At 41.9% G+C, this 27,693-nt stretch overlaps 1 protein-coding gene across 8 annotated transcripts in view; it reads left to right on the top strand.

Annotated features, from left to right (window-relative positions):
* CCDC88A (coiled-coil domain containing 88A) overlaps positions 1-27,693 on the top strand; it is a 302,568-nt gene that overhangs the window by 266,825 nt on the left and 8,050 nt on the right. For 4 of the 8 annotated variants that reach the window (XM_075339326.1, XM_075339324.1, XM_075339328.1 and 1 more), the window contains 5 exons: positions 8,398-8,475; positions 10,366-10,446; positions 12,096-12,364; positions 14,398-14,836; positions 25,612-25,709. In XM_075339326.1, coding sequence (XP_075195441.1) covers positions 8,398-8,475; positions 10,366-10,446; positions 12,096-12,364; positions 14,398-14,836; positions 25,612-25,676 — 932 coding nt within the window. In that variant the 3' untranslated portion in view covers positions 25,677-25,709. Of the gene's footprint in view, positions 1-8,397; positions 8,476-10,365; positions 10,447-12,095; positions 12,365-14,397; positions 15,392-25,611; positions 25,710-27,693 lie in introns of those variants that run through there. The other 4 variants (XM_075339320.1, XM_075339323.1, XM_075339325.1 and 1 more) reach the window with 4 other exon arrangements.

Here is a 27,693-nt window from a genome sequence, read left to right on the forward strand (position 1 = left end):
TGAATGAACCTGGGAGGATAGAGAGGAGGGCCACCTGGGGAGATCTCTCGACCTCACCCCCACTCATCTTTTTATACAGAGAAAACACTGAGTCCCAGAATGGTTGCAATTTAGCACAGCTCCACCATATATGTAACATAGACCCTTTTTCTGTACCACATCTCCAGCACATGTCGGACACTGAGGGAAAGATAGCATGCAATTTGGTCGGGTATTGGTACCACCTTGTGAGAATTTTATAGTTTTTCTCTTGGGCGGCACAAGCCAGAGAAAGTTTGTGGGTCCACAGAAACGCCCTGCTCCATCTGTCCTCCGAAATGTCCTCTCCCAGTTCCTCTCCCCATCTATAGACAAATTTGGGTTTGTCCGACATGTCTCTCTGGTTCAGCATTTTATAAATAAGAGAGATGACATGCCCAGGTGACGAACCCTGCAAGAACAATTTCTCAAATGGAGTAGGGGGGGTCCTCAACTTCCTCTCCCTGTCCTGGTTGGATAGAAACGATTTCAGCTGCATATATTCTATCCAGGAAACCTCTCTCCCTGTGGCCCGTAGAGATGCATAAGAGGGCAGGGTATTTCCCTGGAGCACATGAAAAAAACGAGTTTCCTCCACCCGAGCATATCCCAGAAATTTATTGGAATGAAGCCCCGGAGGGAACTCCTGGTTGCCAAAGAGGGGGGTAAGTGGACCCCTCCCCTGTGAGAGAGAACCCCTCTTAACCTCACCGTCCCACGTCCCCATCACTGTCCAAATAAACTCCATTCCCTTCTCTATCTGTGACCTACTCTCCTTTCCCATCCATGAGAGGAAATGCAAAGGGACTCCCAATCCGTCCTGTTCGATCGCGACCCATTGTTTCGAGTTCCTATGGAAGTGCCAATCCATTATCCTCGTTAGAATAGTTGCCCTGTAGTATAACTGGAAATTTGGGAGCCCTGCCCCTCCATTATTTTTGTGTCTGGTAAGAGTTTTTATGCTTGTCCGAGGTCTCCTATTCCCCCAAACGAACCTTGACAAAGCCGTCCGAATTTTGGAAAAGTAACTCCCCGGCAGCTGAATAGGTACCGTTTGGAACAAGAAAAGAAACCTAGGAAGAACATCCATTTTAATAGCGTTGATACGCCCAAACCACGATAGTCTTTTTTTGTCGTACTTCTTTAAATCCCTAATTGTCCTCTCTAACAGGGGTAGAAAATTATGATGCATAATTTTTGTTGGATCCCGAGGTACAACTACCCCCAGATATTTTATAGCTGACGGTTGCCACTTAAAGGGAAAATTTTGGGTTGTACGGGCTAGATCTTCCGCCGACAGGGTCACATTCATAGCCTCTGATTTAGAGACGTTCACTTTAAAATTACTTAAGTTACCAAACTCCTCGAACTCTTTGAGCAAAGACGGGAAGGATATGTGTGGCTGGGAAATAAACATGAGAAGGTCGTCAGCAAATAAAGCTAACTTGCGATTCCCTCCCCCGGCCTCTATCCCATGGATACTAGCATTATTTCTTATGGCGACCGCGAGATGCTCCATGACAATGACGTAGAGCAGAGGTGACAATGGACATCCTTGCCTTGTTCCATTGTGGACCTGAAACGATGACGACAGAAACCCATCCGTCCTAACTTTTGCTGAGGGTCTCGAATAAAGGCACGCAATCCTATCTAAAAATTTTTTGCCCAAACCCACCTGCTTTAGAGCGGCCATCATAAGTGAAAACTGTGGAAAAAGAAAGCGCAATAGGGTCTTACCCCAATATATATAGGGTGAAGCAAAGAATAATCCTACTCACCAATTCGGGTTGTGACAGTCACAACACCTATAGCAGCATGTAACACCAAGTCCCGGCAGCGGTCCCCAAGAGGCAGATAACAGAGAGTAGTAGAGAATGGGTTTCACAGCCGCGCCAAAAGACTACTGGATTCTTCTCAGATTAATGTTTCTTTTATTTCATAACAGGTCAAGTCTACGCGTTTCAGGAGAACACAGCTCCCTTCTTCAGGACAAACCAGCAAAATGAGATTTGATGATTCTTTGCTGGTTTGTCCTGAAGAAGGGAGCTGTGTTCTCCTGAAACGCGTAGACTTGACCTGTTATGAAATAAAAGAAACATTAATCTGAGAAGAATCCAGTAGTCTTTTGGCGCGGCTGTGAAACCCATTCTCTACTACTCTCTGAGAGCGGCCATCATGAAATTCCAACTGACCCGGTCAAAGGCCTTCTCCGCATCCACTGAGAGTAAACACATGGGAAGAGAATTAGCCCTCGACCGGGTCATCAGGAGGAACAGTTTGTTGGTATTGTCACGCGCCTCCCGACCTTGTACGAACCCCACTTGATCTGTGTGTATTATCCCGGGCAAGGAAGGAGCAAGTCTGTTGGCTAAGGCTTTGGAAAAAAGTTTTAGGTCTAGATTGATCAGTGAAATGGGTCTGTAATTTGTAACTAACATGTGATCCTTCCCCGGTTTGGGGATAACACATATATGGGCTTCGAGAGATTGCGCCACCCATTGGGAATTTTCTGAGATGGAATTAAATAAGTTAAATGTTATAATACGTTAACATTCATTTATCAGAGCAGGGTTTTGGAACAAGTTGTTTAGGCATGTGTCCATGACATGACTTGGACAGATTTTTGTCCACATTGAAGGATTTTATTAAAAGCAATAAAGTGAAACACATAACTCCTAAACATAGCTGGTCGTCCTCTTGCATCTAAAACCAATCCACCAGCATATGATGACTCTTTGAGTTGTCTCTCTCTGCATTACTCCTCTTTTCTATTGTTAGAGGTAGGAGGGGAAGAGGTTATGTATACATAGTAGTTCAGCAGATTGCGGTACGGGCATCTTCAGGGAGGGCAGAATACAAAAACTGTATTGTATCCGAGTGCAGTAGAGCGAAAAGAAAACCCAAAATATTCTGGAGGTGGAAAGGGTAAATGATGACGCAGGTTGTTTAAGAATATAGATACAGAGACAAGTACCCATAGTAAATTCTACAAAGGGTCACACCTTTCCCAGCAATTACTGTCATAGATGACACAGGGAGACCTATGCTGGCCCTAAGACTGGGGACCCTGCGCTCACCTTCACGCCGAAGGTACCCTTAAAGGTAGGGAGGTCCGGGCCTTCGATCTGGCCCTGTCTGCTGTCCAGCCTTGACCTAATACCTGCACACACCCCACCCTGAGGTGGACTGGACCCAAAGTAATAAACCTCCCACAAGACAAAGACAATGGGGTAAAGCTAAAACTCATGCACACTGCAAATATCCACAGACGGGAGACAAAAAAACACCGGAGGGGTTAAACCAAAAGAAAAAGGAGAAAGTCACACCAAGGATCTTTCATACAGCACAGACAACATGTCGCTGGTCACGAATAGGATGATCGCCACAGACGCCAGGATATCGCAACAGGTAAACAGATTGAAACAATAAAAAACTCCGGCGGAAAAAATCCGGGAAAAAGTCCTTCACTTTACATAAAAAAGATTCTTTTCTTTATTTAGTATTCCATTAAAAATTTATAAATCCACAAGTCTAGGGCAAAAGTAGTATACATGGGGGTAGTATATCTTCGGCGCTGACTCAAAAAACCTCCCAGACATACAGTGCTGGCCAAAAGTATTGGCACCCCTGCAATTCTGTCAGATAATACTCAGTTTCTTCTTGAAAATGATTGCAATCACAAATTCTTTGGTATTATTATCTTCATTTAATTTGTCTTCAATGAAAAAAAAAAATTGTCATAAAGTCAAATTTGATATAATTCCACACCAAACATAAAAAAGGGGGTGGACAAAAGTATTGGCACTGTTTGAAAAATCATGTGATGCTTCTCTAATTTGTGTAATTAACAGCACCTGTAACTTACCTGTGGCACCTAACAGGTGTTGGCAATAACTAAATCACATTTGCAGCCAGTTGACATGGATTAAAGTTGACTCAACCTCTGTCCTGTGTCCTTGTGTGTACCACATTGAGCATGGAGAAAAGAAAGAAGACCAAAGAACTGTCTGAGGACTTGAGAATTCAAATTGTGAGGAAGCATGAGCAATCTCAAGGTTACAAGTCCATCTCCAAAGACCTGAAAGTTCCTGTGTCTACGGTGCGCAGTGTCATCAAGAAGTTTAAAGCCCATGGTACTGTGGCTAACCTCCCTAGATGTGGAAGGAAAAGAAAAATTGACGAGAGATTTCAACGCAAGATTGTGCGGATGGTGGATAAAGAACCTCGACTAACATCCAAACAAGTTCAAGCTGCCCTGCAGTCCGAGGGTACAACAGTGTCAACCCGTACTATCCGTCGATGTCTGAATGAAAAGGGACTGTATGGTAGGATACCCAGGAAGACCCCACTTCTTACCCCGAGACATAAAAAAGCCAGGCTGGAGTTTGCCAAAACTTACCTGAGAAAGCCTAAAATGTTTTGGAAGAATGTTCTCTGGTCATATGAGACAAAAGTAGAGCTTTTTGGGAAAAGCCATCAACATAGAGTTTACAGGAAAAAAAAAAAGAGGCATTCAAAGAAAAGAACATGGTCCCTACAGTCAAACATGGTTGAGGTTCCCTGATGTTTTGGGGTTGCTTTGCTGCCTCTGGCACTGGACTGCTTGACTGTGTGCATGGCATTATGAATTCTGAAGACTACCAACAAATTTTGAAGCATAATGTAGGGCCCAGTGTGAGAAAGCTGGTTCTCCCTCAGAGGTCATGGGTCTTCCAGCAGGACAATGACCCAAAACACACTTCAAAAAGCACTAGAAAATGGTTTGATAGAAAGCACTGGAGACTACTAAAGTGGCCAGCAATGAGTCCAGACCTGAATCCCATAGAACACCTGTGGAGAGATCTCAAAATGGCAGTTTGGAAAAGGCACCCTTCAAACCTCAGGGACCTGGAGCAGTTTGCCAAAGAAGAATGGTCTAAAATTCCAGCAGAGCATTGTAAGAAACTCATTGATGGTTACCGGAAGCGGTTGTTTGCAGTTATTTTGGCTAAAGGTTGTGTGTGTGTGTGTATATATATATATACACACACCGCAGAGTCCAGGGGAGGTGGGGGCAGCTTTGGAGCGGTGGTGTGAGCTGGTAAAAGCTGTCGGAGGGAGCCTTTGATCTCCTGCTCCCGCTCATATCATATGCACTGCCGCTGTCCATCACCATGGTGCTGAAGCCGCGGCGATGGGCTGGGGCAGCGGCGCATATTATATCTGCCTGCGCTCCCATTTGATCACACATGATCCCCCCCTGTGTTAGATATCGCCCCCATGCTGCTGCTCATAGTAAAATAAAAAAAAGCTTTACTTACCTCCAGCGCTGATCTCCCGGTGTCTCTGCTGCTGCTGTCTGTGATCAGGCACGCAGAGATGATATCACTCTGCTGTGCGGAGCACATGACCGGCACTGAGAATCAGGAAGTGGAGGAGGCCGGAGCTCAACCCCAATGAGGGAGACACGAGGAGGGACAGCGCTCAGAAGGTAAGGAAAGAGTTTATTTTACTAAAAGCAGCAGCATGGAGGCGATATCTAATGCAGGGTGATGTGTGCCAGCCACAGGGGGCCCGTGTGCCAGCCATAGAGGACATGTGCCAGCCATAAAGGACATGTGCCAGCCACAGGAGGCCCGTGTGCCAGCCATAGAGGATATGTTCCAGCCACAGGGGGCCCGTGTGCCAGCCACAGGGGGCTATATTCAATATAAGGTGGCCATATCAAGATTAAGGGGGCTAATTTTAGGATGGTGGGGCTATGAGGGACATATACCCTATATGATTTGTTAGACTGACACTGGCATTATAAGACGGACCCCATTTTTTAAAAAATTCTCTATTCCTTCACCAAATTTGGGGGTGCGTCTTATAATCAGGTGCATCTTACAAAGCGAAAAATACGGTATATCTATCTATCTATCTAGATAGGATATATCTATATATATATATATATATATATATATATATATATATATATATACATATATAGATATAGAGATATATATATATATAATTAGTACAGACCAAAAGTTTGGACACACCTTCTCATTCAAAGAGTTTTCTTTATTTTCATGACTATAAAAATTGCAGATTCACATTGAAGGCATCAAAACTATGAATTAAAACATGTGTTATGAAATAGTTAAAAAAGAGTTAAAAAAGTGTGAAACAACTGAAAATATGTCTTATATTTTAGGTTCTTCGAAGTACCCACCTTTTGCTTTGATTACTGCTTTGCACACTCTTGGCATTTTCTTGATGAGCTTCAAGAGGTAGTCACCGGAAATGGTCTTCCAACAGTCTTGAAGGAGTTCCCAGAGATGCTTAGCACTTGTTGGCCCTTTTGCCTTCACTGTGCGGTCCAGCTCACCCCAAACCATCTTGATTGGGTTCAGGTCTGGTGACTGTGGAGGCCAGGTCATCTGGCGTAGCACCCCATCACTCTCCTTCTTAGTCAAATAGCCCTTACACAGCCTGGAGGTGTGTTTGGGGTCATTGTCCTGTTTAAAAATAAATGATGGTCCAACTAAACGCAAACTGGATGGAATAGCACGCCGCTGCAAGATGCTGTGGTAGGCATGCTGGTTCAGTATGTCTTCAATTTTGAATAAATTCCCAACAGTGTCACCAGCAAAACACCTCCACACCATCACACCTCCTCCTCCATGCTTCACGGTGGGAACCAGGCATGTAGAGTCCATGTGTTCACCTTTTCTACACCTTTTCTACCAAGACACGGTGGTTGGATCCAAAGATCTCAAATTTGGACTCATCAGACCAAAGCACAGATTTCCACTGGTCTAATGTCCATTCCTTGCGTTCTTTAGCCCAAACAAGTCTCTTCTGCTTGTTGCCTGTCCTTAGCAGTGGTTTCCTAGCAGCTATTTTACCATGAAGGCCTGCTGCATAAAGTCTCCTCTTAATAATTGTTCTAGAGATGAGAAGGTGTTTCCAAACATTTGGTCCGTATGGTATAATATATATTAATACATACATTATATATATATATACATATATATATATATATATATATATATATATATATATATATAATGTATGTGTGTATATGTATACACATCGTACTGCTGGTCCAAACTGTGTGCTCTCCAGGGACAGCTGTGCCCAGGCTTGGACTGTTGGACTGGCCCACAGGTGTACAGGGGAATCCCCTGGTGGGCCCCCGTGCTGGAGTGAGCCATTTACCCCTAATATGAGAAGTATTTGGTCCCATTACATTATTCACTATGAACAGAAAAAGGCAGCAACTCCTCATTCACTCAACAAAGTACCCAGTGCAATATTACATAGATAAATGTGTGAATGAGACATTGGTCCCCAGAGTCAGTGTTGCTTTTGGGCCCTTGGCAGCTCAGTCTGACACTGGCCTCTTCAGCATAGCAGAGCAGGGGGGAAATGATTGAATCTGGCTACCTTCAGAGTGTCCCCATCAGGATGTAAAGCCTAGAGCCTGCTCATGCTGCGCACTCCTTGCCTAGGTACCTAGCCACGCTGCGCAGTCCTTGCCTAGGTATCTAGCCACGCTGCACACTCTTTGCCTAGGTATCTAGCCACGCTGCGCACTCCTTGCCTAGTATCTAGCCACGCTGCGCACTCCTTGCCTAGTATCTAGCCACGCTGCGCACTCCTTGCCTAGGTATCTAGCCACGCTGCGCACTCCTTGCCTAGGTATCTAGCCACGCTGGACACTCCTTGCCTAGGTATCTAGCCACGCTGCGCACTCCTTGCCTAGGTATCTAGCCACGAAGCCTTCAGGATGTCTGGTAAACTACGCAACGAGCAGTAAACTATCAAATTAAAAATCCTTCCTTTCTTCAGAAAGGAGAGAATTTTTAATAAGGGGTAAGCTATAAAGTTTCTTCTTTTTACAAGCACTTCGCAAGTTTACCCATTTATGAATTAGCCAACCTCTTTAACCTTCCTTCCTACCAGTAATAACTGTATAGAATCAACCCCCAGATAAGAACATTGCTCAGATTAAACATCGGTTTCAAAACCTTTTGAAACCATATAATGGATCTGAGGTATTATATGGTTGTCACGTCAGGAAATATTTTCAAGTTTAAAGTAATTGCAACATCATTAGACATTACATTTCAATCAAGTATAACATAAAAAGTTGTAAATGGGCCTAATTTTAAAAAAACTAAAATAAAAAACTAACACATTAAGTGAATGTTCTGGGAGAATATCAAAAGAACCCTTGGGCATGATAAGCATGGGGCTGAAATCTACACAGAGGCATTACTTTACATTAATCCCTTTAAAAAGCATTGTTTTTATGGTTAAAAAAAGAGTAATATTCAATTGTGGAACATCCCCTTTAGCTTTCCTTTTTTTTACCTTTTACTAACCTTGTTCTCTTATTTTGTTTTCTAGACGGTGCATCTTACGAGGATGTCAGTGGTGAAGGTGTCAACGATGATTCTTATTCCTATGTGACATCTGCGGCTCTGGGTAATTATCCTTTTTGTAAACTTTTTTGCATGTGATTTCAACTAGTGGGGAATAATGCAAGTTACACTTCTGTTATTCTCTACAGAGATCTATCTTCTTTAGATAACCAGCTAACCTCTTAGTATTCAGTTTAATATTTTTAGCACACACGCATGTTAGCTTGTGTTTTTAATTAATTTACACATTTTCTATTGCACATATTTGAATGCACATATATATGAAAGATATAGATAGATAGATAGAGATATATCTATCTATCTATCTATCTATCTATCTATCTATCTATCTATATCTTTATTATAGATAGAAATGGTTAAATCAGTGGGCACAGATCACATTGCTCTTAGTTTCTTCACACGACAGAAGGACACGCAGCGATGCTTATTAGTTGCAAATCGTATGACCGATCAAAACATTGCATTTAAAGGGTTGTCAAGATAGTGGAAAAGCCTTTTAAAGAGAATCTGTCATCAGGTTTTTGCTACCTGATCTGACAGCAACCTAATGTATGCAAGAAGATTCTGAATCCAACAGTGTATCACTTAGATTACTGGGTGCAGCCATTCTCACATAATGATAGAATTTAGATTCAGGAACACAGCAGAGCTGTCTCTTCCTACACCAGGCTCTCAATTGTGCATTGACTGCAAGGTGTCAATCACAGCAGGGGGATGCCAGACTGCAGTGCTCCTGAGTTTCTAGTCCTACATTGTTACTCACAGGGTATTAAACCCTATTACGTAAACAATGCACACACACTGATAAGACGAGCACAGTTGCTTTTTGTTTTTCAACTTCTACAGCATGCTGTCCTCAGCTTACATAGCAAAAACCCGCTGACAGATTCGCTTTAAAGTGTAACTGTCATTTCAGGAGAATTTGCAGCAGATTGTCTGTTTCCAACTTTAACTCCTCCCCTATCTATAGAATCTTATAAGCACCAACTGTCATCTCCTATCTCAGTAATGGGAAAGTCTGTATTCATTGAATACAAATCTGCCACATGATTTGAGAGTGAAAGATTTTCACTTTTACTATTGATTTATGAAATTTATTTGTCAAACTTGTATGCCGCCCCTCTGACTCAGAGCGGCTCACAACATATATTGGAAATACTGTCCCTATTGGGGCTCACAATCTAGAGTCCCTGTCTGTATGTCTTTAGAGTGTGGGAGGAAACCGGAGTAACCGGAGGAAACCCACACAAACACGTGGAGAAAATACAAACTCTTTGCAGATGTTGTCCTTGGTGGGATTTGAACCCAGGACCCCAGCGCTGCAAGGCTGCAGTGCTAATCACTGAGCCACCATGCCGACGGTTACTCTTTAAGATGCCAAACACATGAGATGGCTGTCTGCCCATTGCTCTTTTGACCAACAGCTATCTCTCTCGACTGCCTTTTACACCTGAACGCTCAGCTCTGCGGAGCGTTCATGTGTTTTTAGTGGGCAGAACAGAAAGAGCTGCTGCTCAACACATCTGGCAGGGGCTTATTTTCCCTTAATACATATGGATTGCATTTAAATTTCAATTGTCCAGTCCTTTTTTGTAAATGATAAATGTGCCGTTATGGAAAAAGATGATTGTAGAATTGTGAATATTTTGTATTACTTTGTTTTCTTTTTGTGTCTAATTGTTTTTCCGTATTGTCCCTTCTGTCTTCACTGTATAGTAACACATTAAAGCCATTCACTTCTTCCGTTTTCCCTACTAAAAGTGCTTTCCGAGGCTTTATGTGTTGGATTCTGGCTTTTTGTCCTTGTTCTGCTGGCAGCGGGCATGCTGAGCCTGAGAATAGTGCATGGCTCCATTGCATTCTGTACTTAGAATGCTGAGATTGTATGTCACCTGCTAAATGTCTGTTACCATTGTCTTAATCTTTCATCCAGCTCCCAGGCCAGCCAGTCTTGATAGTGGCAGGACATCCTATAGTAATAGTAATAATAATGCTTCACTTCATGAAGTGACAGGTACGCTCTGCTGATTTTAATTTATTACTGTGAAGTCTAAGTATTTTTAAAGTGTTCACTTTTTTAAAGATTTTTATTCCTCCAGGGCCTTATTCACATGTCCGTATTTTTTATCAGAATTGTAAGACAAAACCAGGAGTAGCTCCGAAACAGGTCTGAGTCTTTCCAATCCTGATTTAGCCTTAAAAATACTTTTGGAAAATACGGACATGTTAAAAATGCATACAATTGAACAAATATAAAACAACTTTGCAATTATTCTTTATTAAAAAGTATATTGTGTCTTGACTCCTATGCAGAACTAAGGCTTTCCATTGTAACAGACTATATGAAGTCTGATTCTGCAGTCCTAATTTGTTGCATCCCTACACTAAAGGGTTATTCCTATCTCCATGATCCTATCCCAATATGTAGGAGGTGTAATAACAAGAATATTATCAAATACCTCCAATTAGAAATTTAGTCTAGTTGTCACACTAGGTACTGGGTCGTACCAAGCACACAGCGAAAGGGAAGGGAAACCCTGTCTCTAGGGAGAGGTAAGATGGTTACTCCTGACCAAACCTACTGTTGGTCCCTGGGGTCCCTCACCACCGTAGATAGATTTCCCGCCTATGCGCCGACCCGGATACCTGACCCTAGGTATCCCTAATGCTGGGCCCTACAAAGGGAACGGATGGGATGAGCTCTTTGTCAACCCCACTAAACAGCTATAGAAGACACAAGGGGGACACACAGGGGAAAAAGCATGAACTACTTATCATTAGATGACTCCGGTAAGAGATCAGTAGAGCTTTCAGCAACGATACCACAGAGGAGTACAAGCCTCCTGCTTACAACTTCATCTTGAAGGAACTGAAAATATCACCAGAACAGTACAAAGGAAGGAAGGGGTATTTAAACACCAAGGGAATACTGATGATCAACAGCTGGGTGAAAGTCGAGCTCCTACTGTGTCCAAAAGGTAGAGAGATGAATCCAGCAGGAAAGCTACCTATAGCAATGAATACAGACCGCAGGAACAATGGAAAGTCAGGGAGAATTCTGTGCAGCCTGACACTGTGACCTTCGATGGCCACAAACCACATGACTGTCTGTGACACACCTATGACAATAGTTCTTCTGATTCACTTTGTCGCATACCTCATGATCAGGCCATTGCATGAACTTAGGTATCCATGGTTATGACCGCAAGCAACTAACTAAGGTCCTACAGTGCCCTGAACATGAGGTAAGCTATATAGTAAGTCAGGAGAACTATACTACATTTCTAATTGGACGTAGTTGCTAATATTATTACACCTACTACATATTGGGATAGGAACTTGGAGATGGGAATAACCCTTTAAGTCTTACTAATTTATATTTGGCAAGAAGTAGGGGATAGACACATTGAAATATGATTGCAGAGTTATAGACCTTCCCTTTAAATCTTTACTTGGGCCTGTTTCTATAATAGTTATGCCAAACTGTTATGTAACTGGAAACCACTTACGTCTTGAACATTTGCCCTTAATATATTCTGTAAACTTCCTTTCTTGGACTCTCCCTTTTACTATTGTAACAAACCTGTTTCTCCATAGGAAATGATAGGATGTACCCATAATCTGAATGCTCTGTGGTCATGTCTGCTTGTTTCTCCATGGTAGGTCCAGTGTCCAGTCAAAGTAGATCTCAAAGTCACTGCAGTGGGGACTTCAACCATGATAATGAAGTGTGGTCCAACAACAGTAGTCCAGTTCAGTATTTTGGTAGCCGCTTGAAAAAGTGTGCAGTATCCAGTCCTATGCTTAGACTCAAATCCTGTGATGGGATGGAAAGCTTAGCCCAGTCCAAGAAGAGACTTGGATCTCCGGGAAGTGAGATGGTATCTCTCAAGCAATTTTTAGAAGAAAGCAACAAATTGACAGTGAGCCAAGTAAGTTGGTGAAGAGGTTTCTCCTGGGTGTCTGCTTGTTGACCCATTAAGCCATCGAAAATATCAAGACCCTACATAACAGAAATGTTCATACAAGCAACAGACATTCTCCACTCACATTCATGCAATAATGTGACCACAAGTACAGGGAATACAAGAAAATCCTGAAAGTGTGCGCATTTTTAGAATGTCCCGATTTGGCAGTCTGCAGTCAGTTGTCAGTGTGCGGTCTTCTTGGACCGGATAACTCCTATAAATCCAAAATTCTTGCATTTTTCACACCGTCTACCAAATCGACTAATTGGCTGGTGCTTCCTATTCAGCAGAGATCATGTCTCCGGATTCATTGCATTATCATGGCAGACAGGATTACATTGACAGGTAACACCTAAATATATACTAAACAAAAATATACATGCAATACGTTTGTTTTTGCTCCCATTTTTCATGACCTGAACACGAAGATCTAAGAATTTTTCTATGTACCCAAAAGGCCTTTTTCTCTAAAATATTGTTCATAAATTTGTCTAAATCTGTTTTAGTGAGCAGTTCTTCTTTGTCGAGATAATCCATCCACCTCACAGGTGTGGCATATCAAGATGCTGATTAGACAGCATGAATATTGCACAGGTGTGCTGTAGGCTGGCCACAAATGTGCTGTGTTATAGTATTGGGAGTCTGTTACGATGATTAACTGCAGTCAGGTGTAGACCCTAATGAGGATGACGAGCAGCAGATGAGCTTCCCTGAGATGGTTTCTGACAGTTTGTGCAGAAATTCTTTGGTTATGCAAACTGATTATTACAGCAGCTGTCTGGTCTCAGACGATCTTGGAGGTGAAGATGCTGGATGTGGAGGTCTTGGGCTGGTGTGGTTACACGAGGTCTGCGGTTGTGAGGTCGATTGGATGTACTGGCAAATTCAATGAAGCACCTTTGGAGACTGATTATGGTAGAGAAATGAACATTTAGTTCATGGGCAACAGCTCTGGTGGCATCCCTGCAGTCAGCATGCCAATTGTACACTCCCTCAAAACTAGTAACATCTGTGGCATTGTGCGATGTGATAAAACTGCACATTTTACAGTGGCCTTTTATTGTGGTCAGCATAAAGCACACCTGTGCAATAATTCTGATGTCTAATCAGCATCTTATATGCCACACCTGTGAGGTGGATGGATTATCTCCGCAAAGGAGAAATGCTCACTAAGGCTGCTTTCACACATCTGTTTTTTCCTGTGCAGCACAATCCGGCCCTTTGCAGAAAAACTGCAACCGGTTTTTTTTTTGCCGCCGGTTGCGTTTTTTTTGGATAGACTTACATTAGTGCCGTATTGTGCCACATGGGCTTGCGTTCGGTCCGGTTTCTGCCGCATGCAGTGGCCAGATGGAACGTTGCCTGGCACTTTTTTTGTCCAGCAAAAAAACCCGCATTGCGCCGCATCCGGCCGATGCGGCGCGATTTGCAATGCATGCCTATGGACGCCGCATGCGGCGTCCTGCGGCAAACACCGCATCCGGCCGCCACATGCGTTTTTTTCCACTGCGCATGCTCAGTAGCCTGCCGCAAGCGGCAAAAAACGGACGGGTCGCATGTCAAAAACTTATGCAAAGGATGCGGTGTTGTCGTCGCATCTGTTGCATAGGTTTTAGAGCCGGATTGGTCGGCTCTGCTAAAACCGGAGGTGTGAAAGCAGCCTAACGCATATTTAGACAAAATTGTGAACAATATTTGAGAGAAGAAGGTCTTATGTGTACATAGAGTTCAGCTCATGAAAACTGGAGCAAAAACAAAAGTGTTGCGTGTTTATATTTTTGTTCAGTGTAGAGATCCCAGGACCCTCCATTCTCAATGTGTGATATCACAGCTCTCCTCCTCCCTCCATACACGATGACCTCAGCATAGATCTCATTTAGCAGGACAATATTCAGGGTCATAATCTATAATTTCATTGACACAATCTCAAATGTACTTTCCATGAACCAACACACTTTTCTAATTATTGAAGCATAATCAAATTGGTTTTTTTATAGATTCGGTCTGGGAGCCAAGAAGATCTATTGGATGAAGTGATGAAAAGCTTATCTAGCTCTGTTGAATTAATAGGATTACGATCCCCGTCTCAGCTGTCTCCCGCCCTATCACTGGGCGACAAAAAGACTGCAAAACCGGAGCAGATTGTCCGACCCAACTCTCACAAGGCTGAGGAAAATACAAGATTTCTATTCCCCACAGTGGCCAATGCACAATCTTCCGATGGTGACTCTGCTACGGGTGAAGGGACTGTGTGCCCACAGCAGGCAACAACAGATTCTAAGCAGTATGCCACCTTACCTCGTGCGAGCAGTGTAATTTCTACTGCTGAGGGTACCAATCGAAGGACAAGTATTCATGATTTTTTATCCAAAGACAATAGGTCACCTGTATCAGTTGATCCATCACCTACAAGCGAAGATGCCCCATCATTATTGAGTGAGTACCCTGCAGACAAGCAGTGCCCTATTTTCACTCACCGACCCCCTCCTCGATTAAATGCCGATGATCCTCATTGTTGCTCTGGGTGTGATTTAGTTCACTATAGTAAAAATATTGATAACACAGTTAGTATGTGTTACACGTCACCATGTATGCCGTTCCCATACCTTTCCCTCAACCCCGATTTGGTAAGTAGCATAAGTGGACCCCCAGGAGACAGAACCATTGCAATTTCCACCGAGAGACCAGCATGCGACCAGACTAATACTCACAATGTAAATGTGATTAGATGTGACCGTTCCTCCCAAGGTGTAGAGCGTGATGGCGCAGAGACGTCTTCACTTGTTTCTGAAGATAATCAAAGTATTTGGTATGAGTATGGCTGCGTTTGAAGAAGAACTTTTCATCAGTAGAGGAATCCAAAAACCGGGCTGCATGGACCGCCATGTTAAGTGTGTCTATGTCATCCGTGTACGTGTGAGACAGATATAGTGATACTCAACCTCTATACATTCAGGGCTAGTGACATAGAGCACACTGATAATACTAGGTATGTGCACTCTACCTCAGTCTTGTCATTTTACCAGGGTGATTTGAATGTTTTAAATAAATTAATTTTGAGATTTTTATTGAAAAAATGGTATTTATTGTAAGGAATAGCACAAAGATTAAGAACAAACTTTTCTCTTACAGTGTCTGAGCTTCATAGAAGTTCATCAATATAATTACAGTTGACTAGAATCTATATAAAAAGATATCTAGACAATATGGCTACAATGACCGGTTGAGTACTACTGATCTGTCATTAACATTGTGTTGTGTAAGTAACTGCGTGCTAGGGTCAGTGCATGCCAAAATCCCATGTAGACCTAATTTTAGGGAAGGTTTTATACATAGTTCACTCTACACAACAGGCAGAAGGCAATTATTCTTATAATTTCATCCCAAATAATTCTACTGGAATAGTGTAATACACATCCACAGAGGTGTAAGAAAAGGGACCCTTTAGGGTTAAGAGTTAAGCCCACTTTACACGCTACAATAAATCTTATGATGTGTCGGCGGGGTCACGTCGTAAGTGACGCACATCCGGCATCGTAAGTATGATTGTAGCATGTAAAACCTCCGTGCAATTGTGATTGAACGAAAATCCGTTCATCGCATGCACGTCGTTCATTCCTCAAAAAATGAACGTGTGGTTGTGCAATGTTCCCGAGGCAGCACACATCGCAGTGTGTGACACCCCGGGAACATTGAAAGACAGCTTACCTCCGTTCGCGGCTCCCGCCGACAATGCGGAAGGAAGGAGGTGGGCGGGATGTTTACGTCCCGCTCATCTCCGCCCCTCCGCTTCTATTGGCCAGCTGCTGCGTGACGTCGATGTGACGCCGAACATCCCTCCCACTCCAGGAAGTGAATGTTCGCCGCCCACATCGAGGTCGTATGGAAGGGTAAGTACGTGTGACGGGGGTTAATCGTCTGTGCGGCACATTCAACAAATTGAACGTGCCGCACATACGATCGGGGCGGTTACGATCGCATACGATATCGTATGTGAAATCGTAACATTTAAAGCAGGCTTTAGACCCATTGTTTGTACATATGACTGATGCATATGCCTGATGAAGACATCGGTCCGACTCTGAAATGTGAGTTGATACTCACGTCACTTGTGTGGTGGTGCTCAAGTAGAGTCCAAAACAGCCTCAAGTAGATGTAGAAACTTGGCACTCAAGATCAATGTGAATAGTGGTCTTTTATTGAGAAGAACTTGTAGGACCAGCACAAGGACAGATGTTTCGGCATTGCCACATAGACAGTGGTGGACACTGCGTCATACCTGACTACGCCAGTTGCCAAGTTGCTATACCTTCTGAGGACCCCCTGCACATACAATGATGAAGGTCTTTGACTGAAACGTCTGTGCTGGTCCTACAAGTTCTTCTCAATAAAAGACCACGATTCACATTTATCTTGAGTGCCAAGTTTCTATATCTACTCTGAAATGTGTCACAGGTACAAAAATAGAAAATTTTGTTCATTACGGCATCAACCTATATATCTCTTTGCTTTGGGAAGCAGTACTGAACCAAACGTTTTCCTATTTTAATACCAAAATTTCTACATCCGATCCAAAGCAATGCTGTACAGTGGTACTTGAAGTTCCCATAGTACATACGCTGTGTGAGCGCCACCTTTCTAAATCAAAGCTTCAGTAAGGCATGCAATAGAACACGCCACAATTTTACTCACAGATCCCCATGTAAATCTATGAAGAAACAAATCCTTGTGTGCCCCTTTGTAAGAGCATAGGTATATGCACCTATAGCAATATATGGGATCTCTACAAGCATGATCCATAAAATGGCTTTGTACAGTAATACAACTACAAAAAAAAAAAATTAAATGCACCTTCCTCTCATGCAAAGACACCTTTCTTATTTCAGCTAACTCATGGCTATCTTGATTGCAAATGCAATTATTTCGTCTTTACCCCCTTACTTTCCACCAAAAATCCACTAATTTTATCTAAATCGGACATATATCATATGTCCTCATCAGAAATTATAAATCACTTGTAAGGCCACATCTGGAATATGGGATCCAGTTTTGGGCTTCACATTTTAAAAAGGACATTCAGAAGTTAGAGTCAGTTCAAAGGCGGCAACTATACTACAAGGAATGGAAGGCCTCCCATATGATGACAGGTTGGAAAAGTCAGATATGTTTAGCTTAGAAAAAAGACGTCTCAGAGGAGATCTCATTTATATGTATAAATACATGTGTGGTCAATATAAAGGACTGGCACATGACTTATTTCTTCCAAAGACAATACTAAGGACCAGGGGGCACTCACTGCGAGTGGAAGAAAAGCGATTCCGACAGCTAAATAGGAAAGGGTTCTTTACAGTTAGAGCAGTCAGACTGTGGAATGCCCTACCACAAGAGGTAGTAATGGCAGATACTATAACTGCTTTTAAAAAACGGCTGGATGATTTCCTCAGTGCACAACATTCTGGGTTATCGATGACTTAATGACAAAATGTATAATTGATAGAGGAAGCTTGAACTAGATGGACCTAGGTCTTTTTTCAACCTATGTAACTATGTAAGAATGTAAAGGCTTGGAGATGATTTGATTTGGCTTTTTCTGCAAAGCTCCTCTTGAGAAGTCAGAAAACTGTCCCTTTTTAAGGGGTCTTTCCCCATATACTACGTAGGTATCACTCGCTAATGGTTTGGGCTCTGACCACACAGTCCTCGGTAATTAGTCCTGGATCTTTGTAGTGGCACTGTAGAAGCATTTTCTCACTTCTAGAGCCATTTTTCATACTTTTTTTTTTTTTTGCTCAGTTTTCCACTTCTAAGGAGTCAGGTTTTCTCCTGTAGCAATCCATGTGCCTGTATGTGCAAGAAAAAAAAATGTCAAGTGCTAAAGAAATCCCTATTTAGTAGAAATGTCCTCCCATATACTGAGTTCATACATTTCATGTTATTACACTTGGTGTCAAATCCTGATGATCCGTGTACCGGAGAAAAGACGACTCCTTCCTACAACTTCTGACAAGTGCATGATATTACTAGAGAACGTTTAGCCATAAAGGAAAATGCATGAGCCTCCCGTCCACAATATGTGTATACTGCTTTCTGTCTGTGTACCTCTGGATATGGATAACATAAGAGCTGTATTAATTCACAAGGTGTGCAGATGACTAGCTGCCATTAGCTTAAATTTAAAGGGAACCTGTCACCAGGTTTTTGGCCTATAAGCTGCGGCCACCACCACCGGGCTCTTATATACAGCATTCTAACATGCTGTATATAAGAGCCCAGGCCGAGGGTATAACATTAAAAACACTTTATAATACTTACCTAACGGTCGCGCTGTGGGCCTTATGGGCGTCTCCGTTGTCCGGTGCCGGCGCCTCCTCTTTCGGGCCATCTTCGTCCTCTTTCTGAAGCCTGGGTGCATGACGCGGCTACGTCATACACACTCGCCGGTCCTGCTCAGGCGCACTACAATACTTTGATCTGCCCTGCTCAGGACCTGAATGCCGGCGAGTGTGTATGATGAAGGACCCGTCACGCACCGCGGCTAGAGAAGGAGAACAAAGATGGCCGAAAGATGCGGCTCCGGCACCGGACAATGGGCCCATAAGGCCCACAGTGCGACCGTTAGGTGAGTATCATAAAGTGTTGACAGGTTCCCTTTAATTACAACTATTCACACCATGGATTCAAGGGAGTTTGTCCGCCATTTGGACTCCCCAAAACTGCTGACTGCGCTATATAGTAGGTAATGGGGAATCTAAAGTGGGGAGTTAAACCTTTTGTGCTTGGCAATATAATAAAGGAGTCTTGCACCGGCTCTTCCCAAGAGCGCGAACAATGGCAAAGATGAGTGTTTCTGTGTATGAGTGAGCCAGGAGACAGAGCTGTCTAATATATACTGGGGTTGTAAAGGATTATTCTCATTTTGATAGAGCGATATTATCAGAAAGTGTTTGTGAAAACAAACATTTTTGTAATCTGCAGTCCTTCTTGGGATATTAACACTTTTATTCACTATTTATTGTCTTGGAGATCGACCACTGTAGCTACTTAGCTTGTAAGTACTGCTCTGAAGTTGCCAAGATCAGAAGATAACTGTGCACTACACTGATCCTTGCTAGATTCAAAGCAGCGCTTACAAGCGCAATAAAAAACAAGTTTGTAAAAACTGATCATGTTTTGCTGTCTGTCGGTCTCCAAAGGAACGAGCTGTAAAGGAGAGAAACCGGTTAAAGGGGTTGATATTCCTATCTCCAAGATCCTATTCCAATATGTAGTAGGTGTAGTAATAATTATAATAATAATAATATAATATTAGCGAATACCTGCAATTAGAAATGTAGTATAGGTATCCTGATATAGCCAGGTCTCTTACCTCATGTGCAGGGCATTGCAGTTTAGGTATCCATGGTTCCAATCACGAGCAACTTACAACTCCATATATGAGTGGTCGTAACCATGGATTCCTCAGGCTAAGAACACCCATCAGGCTTTTCTGCCGTTTGTCGGATCCGGCGTGCTATACAGTGTATATCAGAAGGAAAAAAGTCCAGCGCAGTCCTCAGAGTGGAAGTTAAAAATGGTCACATTTATTTGGTAAATCCATTAAAAATGAGTAATATACAAAGCGGTCAGCTGGAAAATTATAAGGGACATAGGTTAAACCCCACAGAACTACGCGTTTCGACACATAGTCTTAATCATATTCTCAACATGATTAAGACTGTCGAAACGCGTAGTTCTGTGGGGTTTAACCTATGTCCCTTATAATTTTCCAGCTGACCGCTTTGTATATTACTCATTTTTAATGGATTTACCAAATAAATGTGACCATTTTTAACTTCCACTCTGAGGACTGCGCTGGACTTTTTTCCTTCTGATATACACTGTATAGGAGCGCGCCGGATCCGAAAAACGGCAGAAAAGCCTGATGTGTGTTCTTAGTCTAAGCTGCAATGCCCTGCACATGAGCTAAAAGACATGGCTGTATCAGGAAAACTATACTACATTTCTAATTGGAGGTATTTGCGAATATTATTATTCTTAAATCTTCTACATATTGGGATAGGGTCTTGGAGATACCCCTTTAAGCGACAAGTCTGCAGTCACTCTATGACTGCAGACTTGTGACTCTCGCATCGCACGCACTATAAGGATTCTCTGGGGTCAAGAGCCAGTGATCATGCAATTGTAAATATGCAATTTGTACACTTATTGCCACATTCTGACTATAATACTGTATATCCGGCCCCGCTCAATACATTTGCATTAAGTGAGCCCAAATACAGTCTTGCCGGTACATGACCTCATGTACAGTATGTAAATCACATACTTGCGATCTGGCATCTGCCGCTTCTGGCTCTGACACCGGGGAATCCTCCCAGCACACAGTGTCTGCAATGAGAGATTCACAAGTCTGCAGTCACATAGAGCGATATATGAAGTGACTGCAGATTTGTAGCTTAAGACCAGACAACCCCTTTAACATCTCAAGAACGGATTAAAATTTAATATGCAGTAAATTTCAACAATAGGAATAACCCCTTAAATTTCGATGATGGGAGGAGGGAGGAGCTAGAGGCAGAGCCCCACCCCCTCCTTCCTCTTCTATCTACATAGAATCTCCTCAGTAACAGCCGCCATCTCCTATCTCAGTAATGGGGAAGTCTTCACTGAATACAGATTTTGCCTTGAGAATGTTGATAATGACTGATCAATTCTGGCAGAGGAAGAAGCAGATTTCTCTGATAACAAATATATTACTAAGTCACTTATACTCATGGGTACTATTGATTTCTGAAGTAAAAATTAAAGTGACGGTTCTGTTTTAAGTCACGCCTACTTTTAAACTACTTTACCCATCACCTATCCATAAGGGGTCAAAAATGGCTGACAAACTCCCTTTAAGATCTAATATTTATAGGAAATCTGTCACCTTGTTTTAGTTACCTAATCTGAGAGCAGCATAATGTAGGGGCACTGACCCGAATTCCAATGATGTCACTTATTGGGCTCTTTGCTGTTGTTTTGATAAAATCACTGTTTAATCTTCAGCATATATAACAATTCTCTGAATGCTGAGCTCTGTATGACCACGCCTATACCGCTGATTCTCAGCTTTTGCTGTAAACTGTGTATAGGCATAAAGTTGCCAATCAGTGGTTGGGGCGGTGTTATACAGAGCTAATAAATAGGCAGGTCTACGTGGCAGCAGTGAGGAGTTCCTGCTGATAAAACACAGATTTTTATCAAACCTATAGCAAACAGCCCAGTAAGTGACACATCGCTGTAATCTGTCTCTCTGCCTCTACATTATGCTGCTCTCGGATTAGGTAGTACAAACTTGGTGACAGATCCTTTTTATGTGTATACAATATAATGTATGTGTGTGTATTTTCTATGATGTTCTTGCAACAGCATATTTAACATTTGCTAAATTTGGGGCTGTAATGTAATGCTGGGACTTGCAGTTCAAGAGGCAAACAGACTCATGGCATGGCCCGGGAAGTCCTTAGCTTGTTTTCAGGTTATTCATTAAACCAGCTTGAATCCCTTTATTCTAAGCTATCATTCAGACATATCAATTCATCGTAAAGCTGCTTCTCTGCATGCAGGGCCCTGCTGCTTCATCATGTAATGAACCCATTCTTCAAAATCCATCCAACAATCAGCAAAACAATGGGCTACAATCTCCCATGAGTAGACCTCTTGTGTTTATTGATCATGGCGCTGGAAAATTAGGGGGTGCAGATTTTACAGATAATATCCAATAGTCGGGACGTGCCCTGTCCACACCTTGAACCCTCCACTTTACACACTATCCTATTATTGAAGGATAAAACACAAGAATAAACTGATTTGGCTGAGATCCCAGGATGAGCATTTGGTGCGCTCTCAAGAATTCAGATTTCTGCACTAAGTATCAAAGTTAGAGTCTGTGTTCATGAAAAATCTGCTGAAAAAAACTGATGTGTTGGCATAAAATGCGCACAATTTTTGCTTAAATTTTTTTCATTTCCTTTGATGGTATTGTAAAATGCTGCGTTTTTTCCATTATAAAGATGCACATTAAAAAATGCAGCAAAAGTGCAATATGTGCACAGACCTTTAGGTTACTTAACTTTGTCATCGCGTTTTTTAGTGCGTTATTTATTTATTTATTTTAGTTTTTAGCTTGTTTTTCCATTGCTTTTTTATTTTCTTTCAGTATGTCAAATTTGAAAGAAAACTGATTTTTATTTTTGGAAACTTCTAGTTTGTTGACCTTTAATAAAATATAATTAAATACATTTAATTTATTAATAAAAATAAAATATAAAATGTAATTCGATCAATAATTATTTTTAATTTTTAAATAATTTTAATAAATACATTTATTAATACAATTTATAAATATAATTATAAAGATATATGCAGATTACTTGTATTTTTTTTTTACTTTTCCATAGCAGAAATACAACAAATAATGCAGATTTTTTGTATCTTACTCACACTATAGTTGAGGATATGCTGCAGATTTAAAAAAAAATGCACTGCAGGTCAATTTTTGTATAAATTCCATATACTTTGTTGGAACTGTAATCTTGTAATCTGTGGCTTTTTTTTTTTGCACACGACACGAAAATAAAAATTGGAAAAAATAAACCAAATACTCATTGTGGAAACTTAGCCTAGATACAGTACCGCACATCTTTCTTTCTCATCATTCTTTTTAGATCTAAAAATTCTGCTCTGATAAATTTTTTAAGATACCTTTGTAATGATCAGAGCTTTGCTTATAGCTCCATGGAGCTCCAAGTCCTCCTACAGGGACCATAAAATGGACAATCAAGCTCCTTGCCTTCTGTGCAAGCTCCCTACTGACAAGAGGAGCCTTATGTTGCCTCTATGGGGGATTTGAGGTCTGCATCAGAAAAGATTGAACTCTGACCACTATACCATATTTAGATATAAAAAAATAATACTCAAGGATGGATATTCACTTTAAAGGAAACCTGGCCATAAATTTTCATTCCCCCCAAAGTGGTTTCTAGGTCATGTAAAGACAGTTCTAAATCTATTACTGTTTGTCTCGAGGCCTGAGGCCGATACGCCACTTGGTTGTTGTATGGCATGATCATTTCTAACCTAACCCATTTATCCGGCACTTGTCTTCTCTAACCTAACCTATCTTTTCCTGACTGACCCTGATGACACCTTCTATGCCATCCACCATCTTCTGCCAATTGTGACTAGTGCGTGAGCACAAGGAACGTCTTTTTGTGAGCATAGACCTTAGTACCATTCTATGCATGAGCTGTCCCCATTTAGAATAGTGTGGATGATGCAGAAGGCTTAAAGGGAACCAGTCACCACTTTTTTGGTGTATAAGCTGCGGCCACCACCATCAGGCTCTTATATACAGCATTCTAACATGCTGTGTATAAGAGCCCAGGCCGCTGTGAGAACATAAAAAACACTTTATAATACTTACCTAACGGTCGTGCGGTGGGCCATATGGGCGTCTCCAGTGGCGGCGCCGCCTCTTTCGGCCATCTTCATCCTTCTTCTTCTTTAGCCGCGGTGCATGACGGATCCGACGTCATCCACACTCTCCAGCATTCAGGTTCTGAGCAGGCGCACTTTGATCTGCCCTGAGCAGGGAAGATGAAAGTATTGTAGTGCGCCTGTGCAGGATCGGTGAGTGTGTATGACATAGACGCGTCATGCACACAGGCTTCAGAAAGAGGACGAAGATGGCCGAAAGAGGCGGCGCTGGCACCGGAGAATGGAGACACCCATATGGTCAACCGCGCGACTGTTAGGTAAGTATTATAAAGTGTTTTTTATGTTGTCATAGTGGCCTGGGCTCTTATATACAGCATGTTAGAATGCTGTATATAAGAGCCCGGTGTTGGTGGCCGCAGCTTATAGGGCAAAAAAGTGGTGACAGGTTCCCTTTAATTTATGTCTATCAGGGAAAATGGATTAGGTTACAGATGAAACTGCTTCTCACATCACTATACAGTCAGTGGATACATCCACCCTTATTTATAAATGGTGTGGAATATTTTTAAAAGTTTCTGTAATGTATGATTCTCTACTTTTAGGAAATATCAAAAGAGCCTTACGTGACCTCGACCATTATGGGACCAATTGATGGGAAAATTAGCATAAAATAGTTGTCTGATTTAAAAAAAAACAAAACCAAAAGAATCCCCGAAACATTGACATTGTCAATTGTAAGTCACTTATAACACTTTGTTAATTAGTGGGTGCAAAGATCATCTATAAGACGTATCCCTCTCACAAAGACCCAACACGTCTATCCATAGATGTTGTTTCATTGATGCCTATGATTAGTGAAATTGATCTAGTTGGTGGAAACGGATCTTCCAATATATTGGAGGATCTCCTAAAATAAATATTGAGCAGCATATATACAAAATAATTTCCAAATGTTAAGGCACTCATATACATTAGACTGAATTCGCCTGAAACCACTTGTATGGGTGGGATCAGTAAACTCTCACCTGACAGATGATATTGGTGGGGACAAAGATCCGGCAGATTATGTTTCCTTATGGTCTGGGATATCTTATATAATCTATTTAGTGTCTTTATTAGAGAAAGACTATGGGTAAGGAAACTCAGGGATAGTTAAAAGGAATATGTCACCAGGTTATTGCTCCCCCATCTGAGAGCAGCATAATGTAGGGGCAGAGACTCTTAATTCCAGTGATGTGTCACTTACTGGGCTCCTTGCTACAATTTAGATAAAATTCCTGCAGCTCTGCTGTTTCTCTGAATGCTGAGCTCTGGTTAACCCCAACCACACCACTGATTGGCAGCATTCTGTGTACACTTTGCATAGGCAGAAATCTGCTAATCAGTGGTGGGAGTGAGGTTATAAAAGGAGTGTATGGCAACAGGTTTACTAGTCTTTCAGTGATCATTTTCTGCTGATAAAACAATGATTATATAGAACCTTAAGCAAGCAGCATAGTAAGTGACACATCGCTGCAATCAGAGGCTCTGTCTCTACATCATGCTCTCAGATTCGGCAGCAAAATCCTGGTGACAGATTCCCCTTATGGTTGAACTACAAGTCACAGCAAGTACTGCTAGCCACTGAAAAGTAACTACACCTATTCTATATGGCAGGCTGAAGGTTATCTTTTACTGCAAGCTTGTATGCTGTTAATAGACGTCCATATACTAAACTTCCCTTTCTCCTACAGATGTGGAGGCAGCACCAGAAATCAGACTTTCAAAAAGCAGGTCTAGGGAGCAACCAACCCCCTAATTTAGTGACCCTGTTCAAGTGATATCCCAAGTGGTGAGTTCATTCCCACATTGTAAATGAGGCCCTTAGAACCTCATTTACAAATGGCTTCCGACTACCATGAGCTGTGGCTAACGCTTTACCTTTCATCACCTGCTTGCTTGCATGCCTTTATATGCCTCCATTTTTACAAGTCTAATATTTATACCTGAATTTCCACTAAAAAATTCTGAATTGTTTCCTTTTATAAACCTAGAGATTATGATTTTATTTTTTTTTTGGTGGGGAAATGTAAATGTATTTACTATGAGAAACACAGGAGGATTTTTTATTGTCTGGGAAATTTGTCATTGGCCGTTTTTGGATTATTGTATAGATCTAACAAATAATATTCTAGAATCCTCTTTATTTTTTCCTGTATAGTTTAGGATTCTAACTAGTGATGAGTGATTTACAATTCTGTGTTCGGTATTGTAACAAGCATTTTGACGCATGGATGAACTTGACTTGTTTACCGAGCATAATGTACAGTGGCATGCAAAAGTTTGGGCACCCCTGGTCAAAATGAATGTTTTTGTGAACAGTTCAGCAAGTATAAGATTACATGATCTCTAAAAGGCATAAAGTTACAGATGACACATTTCTTTAGTGTTAGGCTAGTTTAACACTTGCGTTGGGATGAATCCGCTGGGTCCGTTGCTGCATCGTTTTGACGCATCCGTTATTTTTGTATTGTCAACGGATGCAACGGGTCTGTTATTTCACAGGAATACGTTAGCTGATTCCTGTGCAATAACGGACCTGTTGCATCCGTTTGGCGTCCGTCTAACGGAATGCGTCGGCTCCGTTTTTGTTCTATTTTGTTTGTTTTATTCTGGGCATGCTCAGTAAAAATTAGCGGAATCCATCTGCGGATTCCGTTGTAAAGCACTTTGCAACTGAATCCGCTACCATAGGAATCCATTATAACTATTGACGGATGTAACGGAATCCGCCGCTCGGCGTCATTTTAACGCAAGCAATTAACGTTACATGCTGCGTTCCTTCCGCTCGGCGGAAGCAACGCAGCGTCGGCCAGCGGAAGCAACGCAGGTACTTTTTTGGCACAATCTGTCATCCATACAAGTCTATGGGAAACAGCGGAATCCGTTAACGGATTCCGCTGTTTTCCAAAACGGCGGATTGCAACTGAAGGAAAACAACGCACGTGTGAAAGTACCCTTACAGGCAAAAAAAATAAAAATAAAATAATTTCTTCTTTTACATTTTAAAAATTATTAAAAGGAAAAGGGGCTGATGCAAATGTTTGGGCACTCTTGGAGATTTGTGTGCTCAGATAACTTTGACCAAGGTTTCAGACCTTAATTGCTCTGTTAGGGTTATAGCTTGTTCTCTATCATAATTAGGAATGGCCAGGTGATACAAATATCACAGCTTTACAAAAACCCAGCCTCCTCTAACCTTGTGCCAAAATACAGCAGCCATGAGTTCTTCTAAGCAGCTGCCTAGCACTCTGAAAATGGTGGAAGCCCACAAAGCAGAAGAAGGCTATAAGAAGATAGAAAAGCGCTTTCAAGCTGCCCTTTCCGATGTTTGAAATATAATTAAGAAATCGCAGTCAATGGGAACAGCAAAGGTCAAGGTAAGGTCTGGAAGACCAAGCAAAATGTCTATGAAAGCTGCTCATAGGATTGCTAGAGAGGCAAATCACCCCTCCCCCTTTCTTGACTGCAAAGGCTCTTCAGGAAGATTTAGCAGACTCTGAAGTTGTGGTACATTGTTCTACTTTTCAGAGACACTTGCACAAATATGGCCTTAATGGAAGAGTCATCAGAAGAAACCTCTCTTGCGTACTCACCATCAAAGTCAGACTCAGAAGTATGTAAAATATCTAAAGAAGCCTGATGCATTTTGGAAGCAAGTCCTGTGGACCAATGAGGTTAAAATTGAACTTTTTTGCCACAATGATCAAAGGTATGTGTGGAGGAAAAAAGGGCATGGAATTTCAGGAAAAGAACATGTTTCCAATCATTAAGGA

This window comes from Anomaloglossus baeobatrachus, chromosome 3 (assembly GCF_048569485.1).
Source record: "Anomaloglossus baeobatrachus isolate aAnoBae1 chromosome 3, aAnoBae1.hap1, whole genome shotgun sequence".
NCBI lineage: Eukaryota > Metazoa > Chordata > Amphibia > Anura > Aromobatidae > Anomaloglossus > Anomaloglossus baeobatrachus.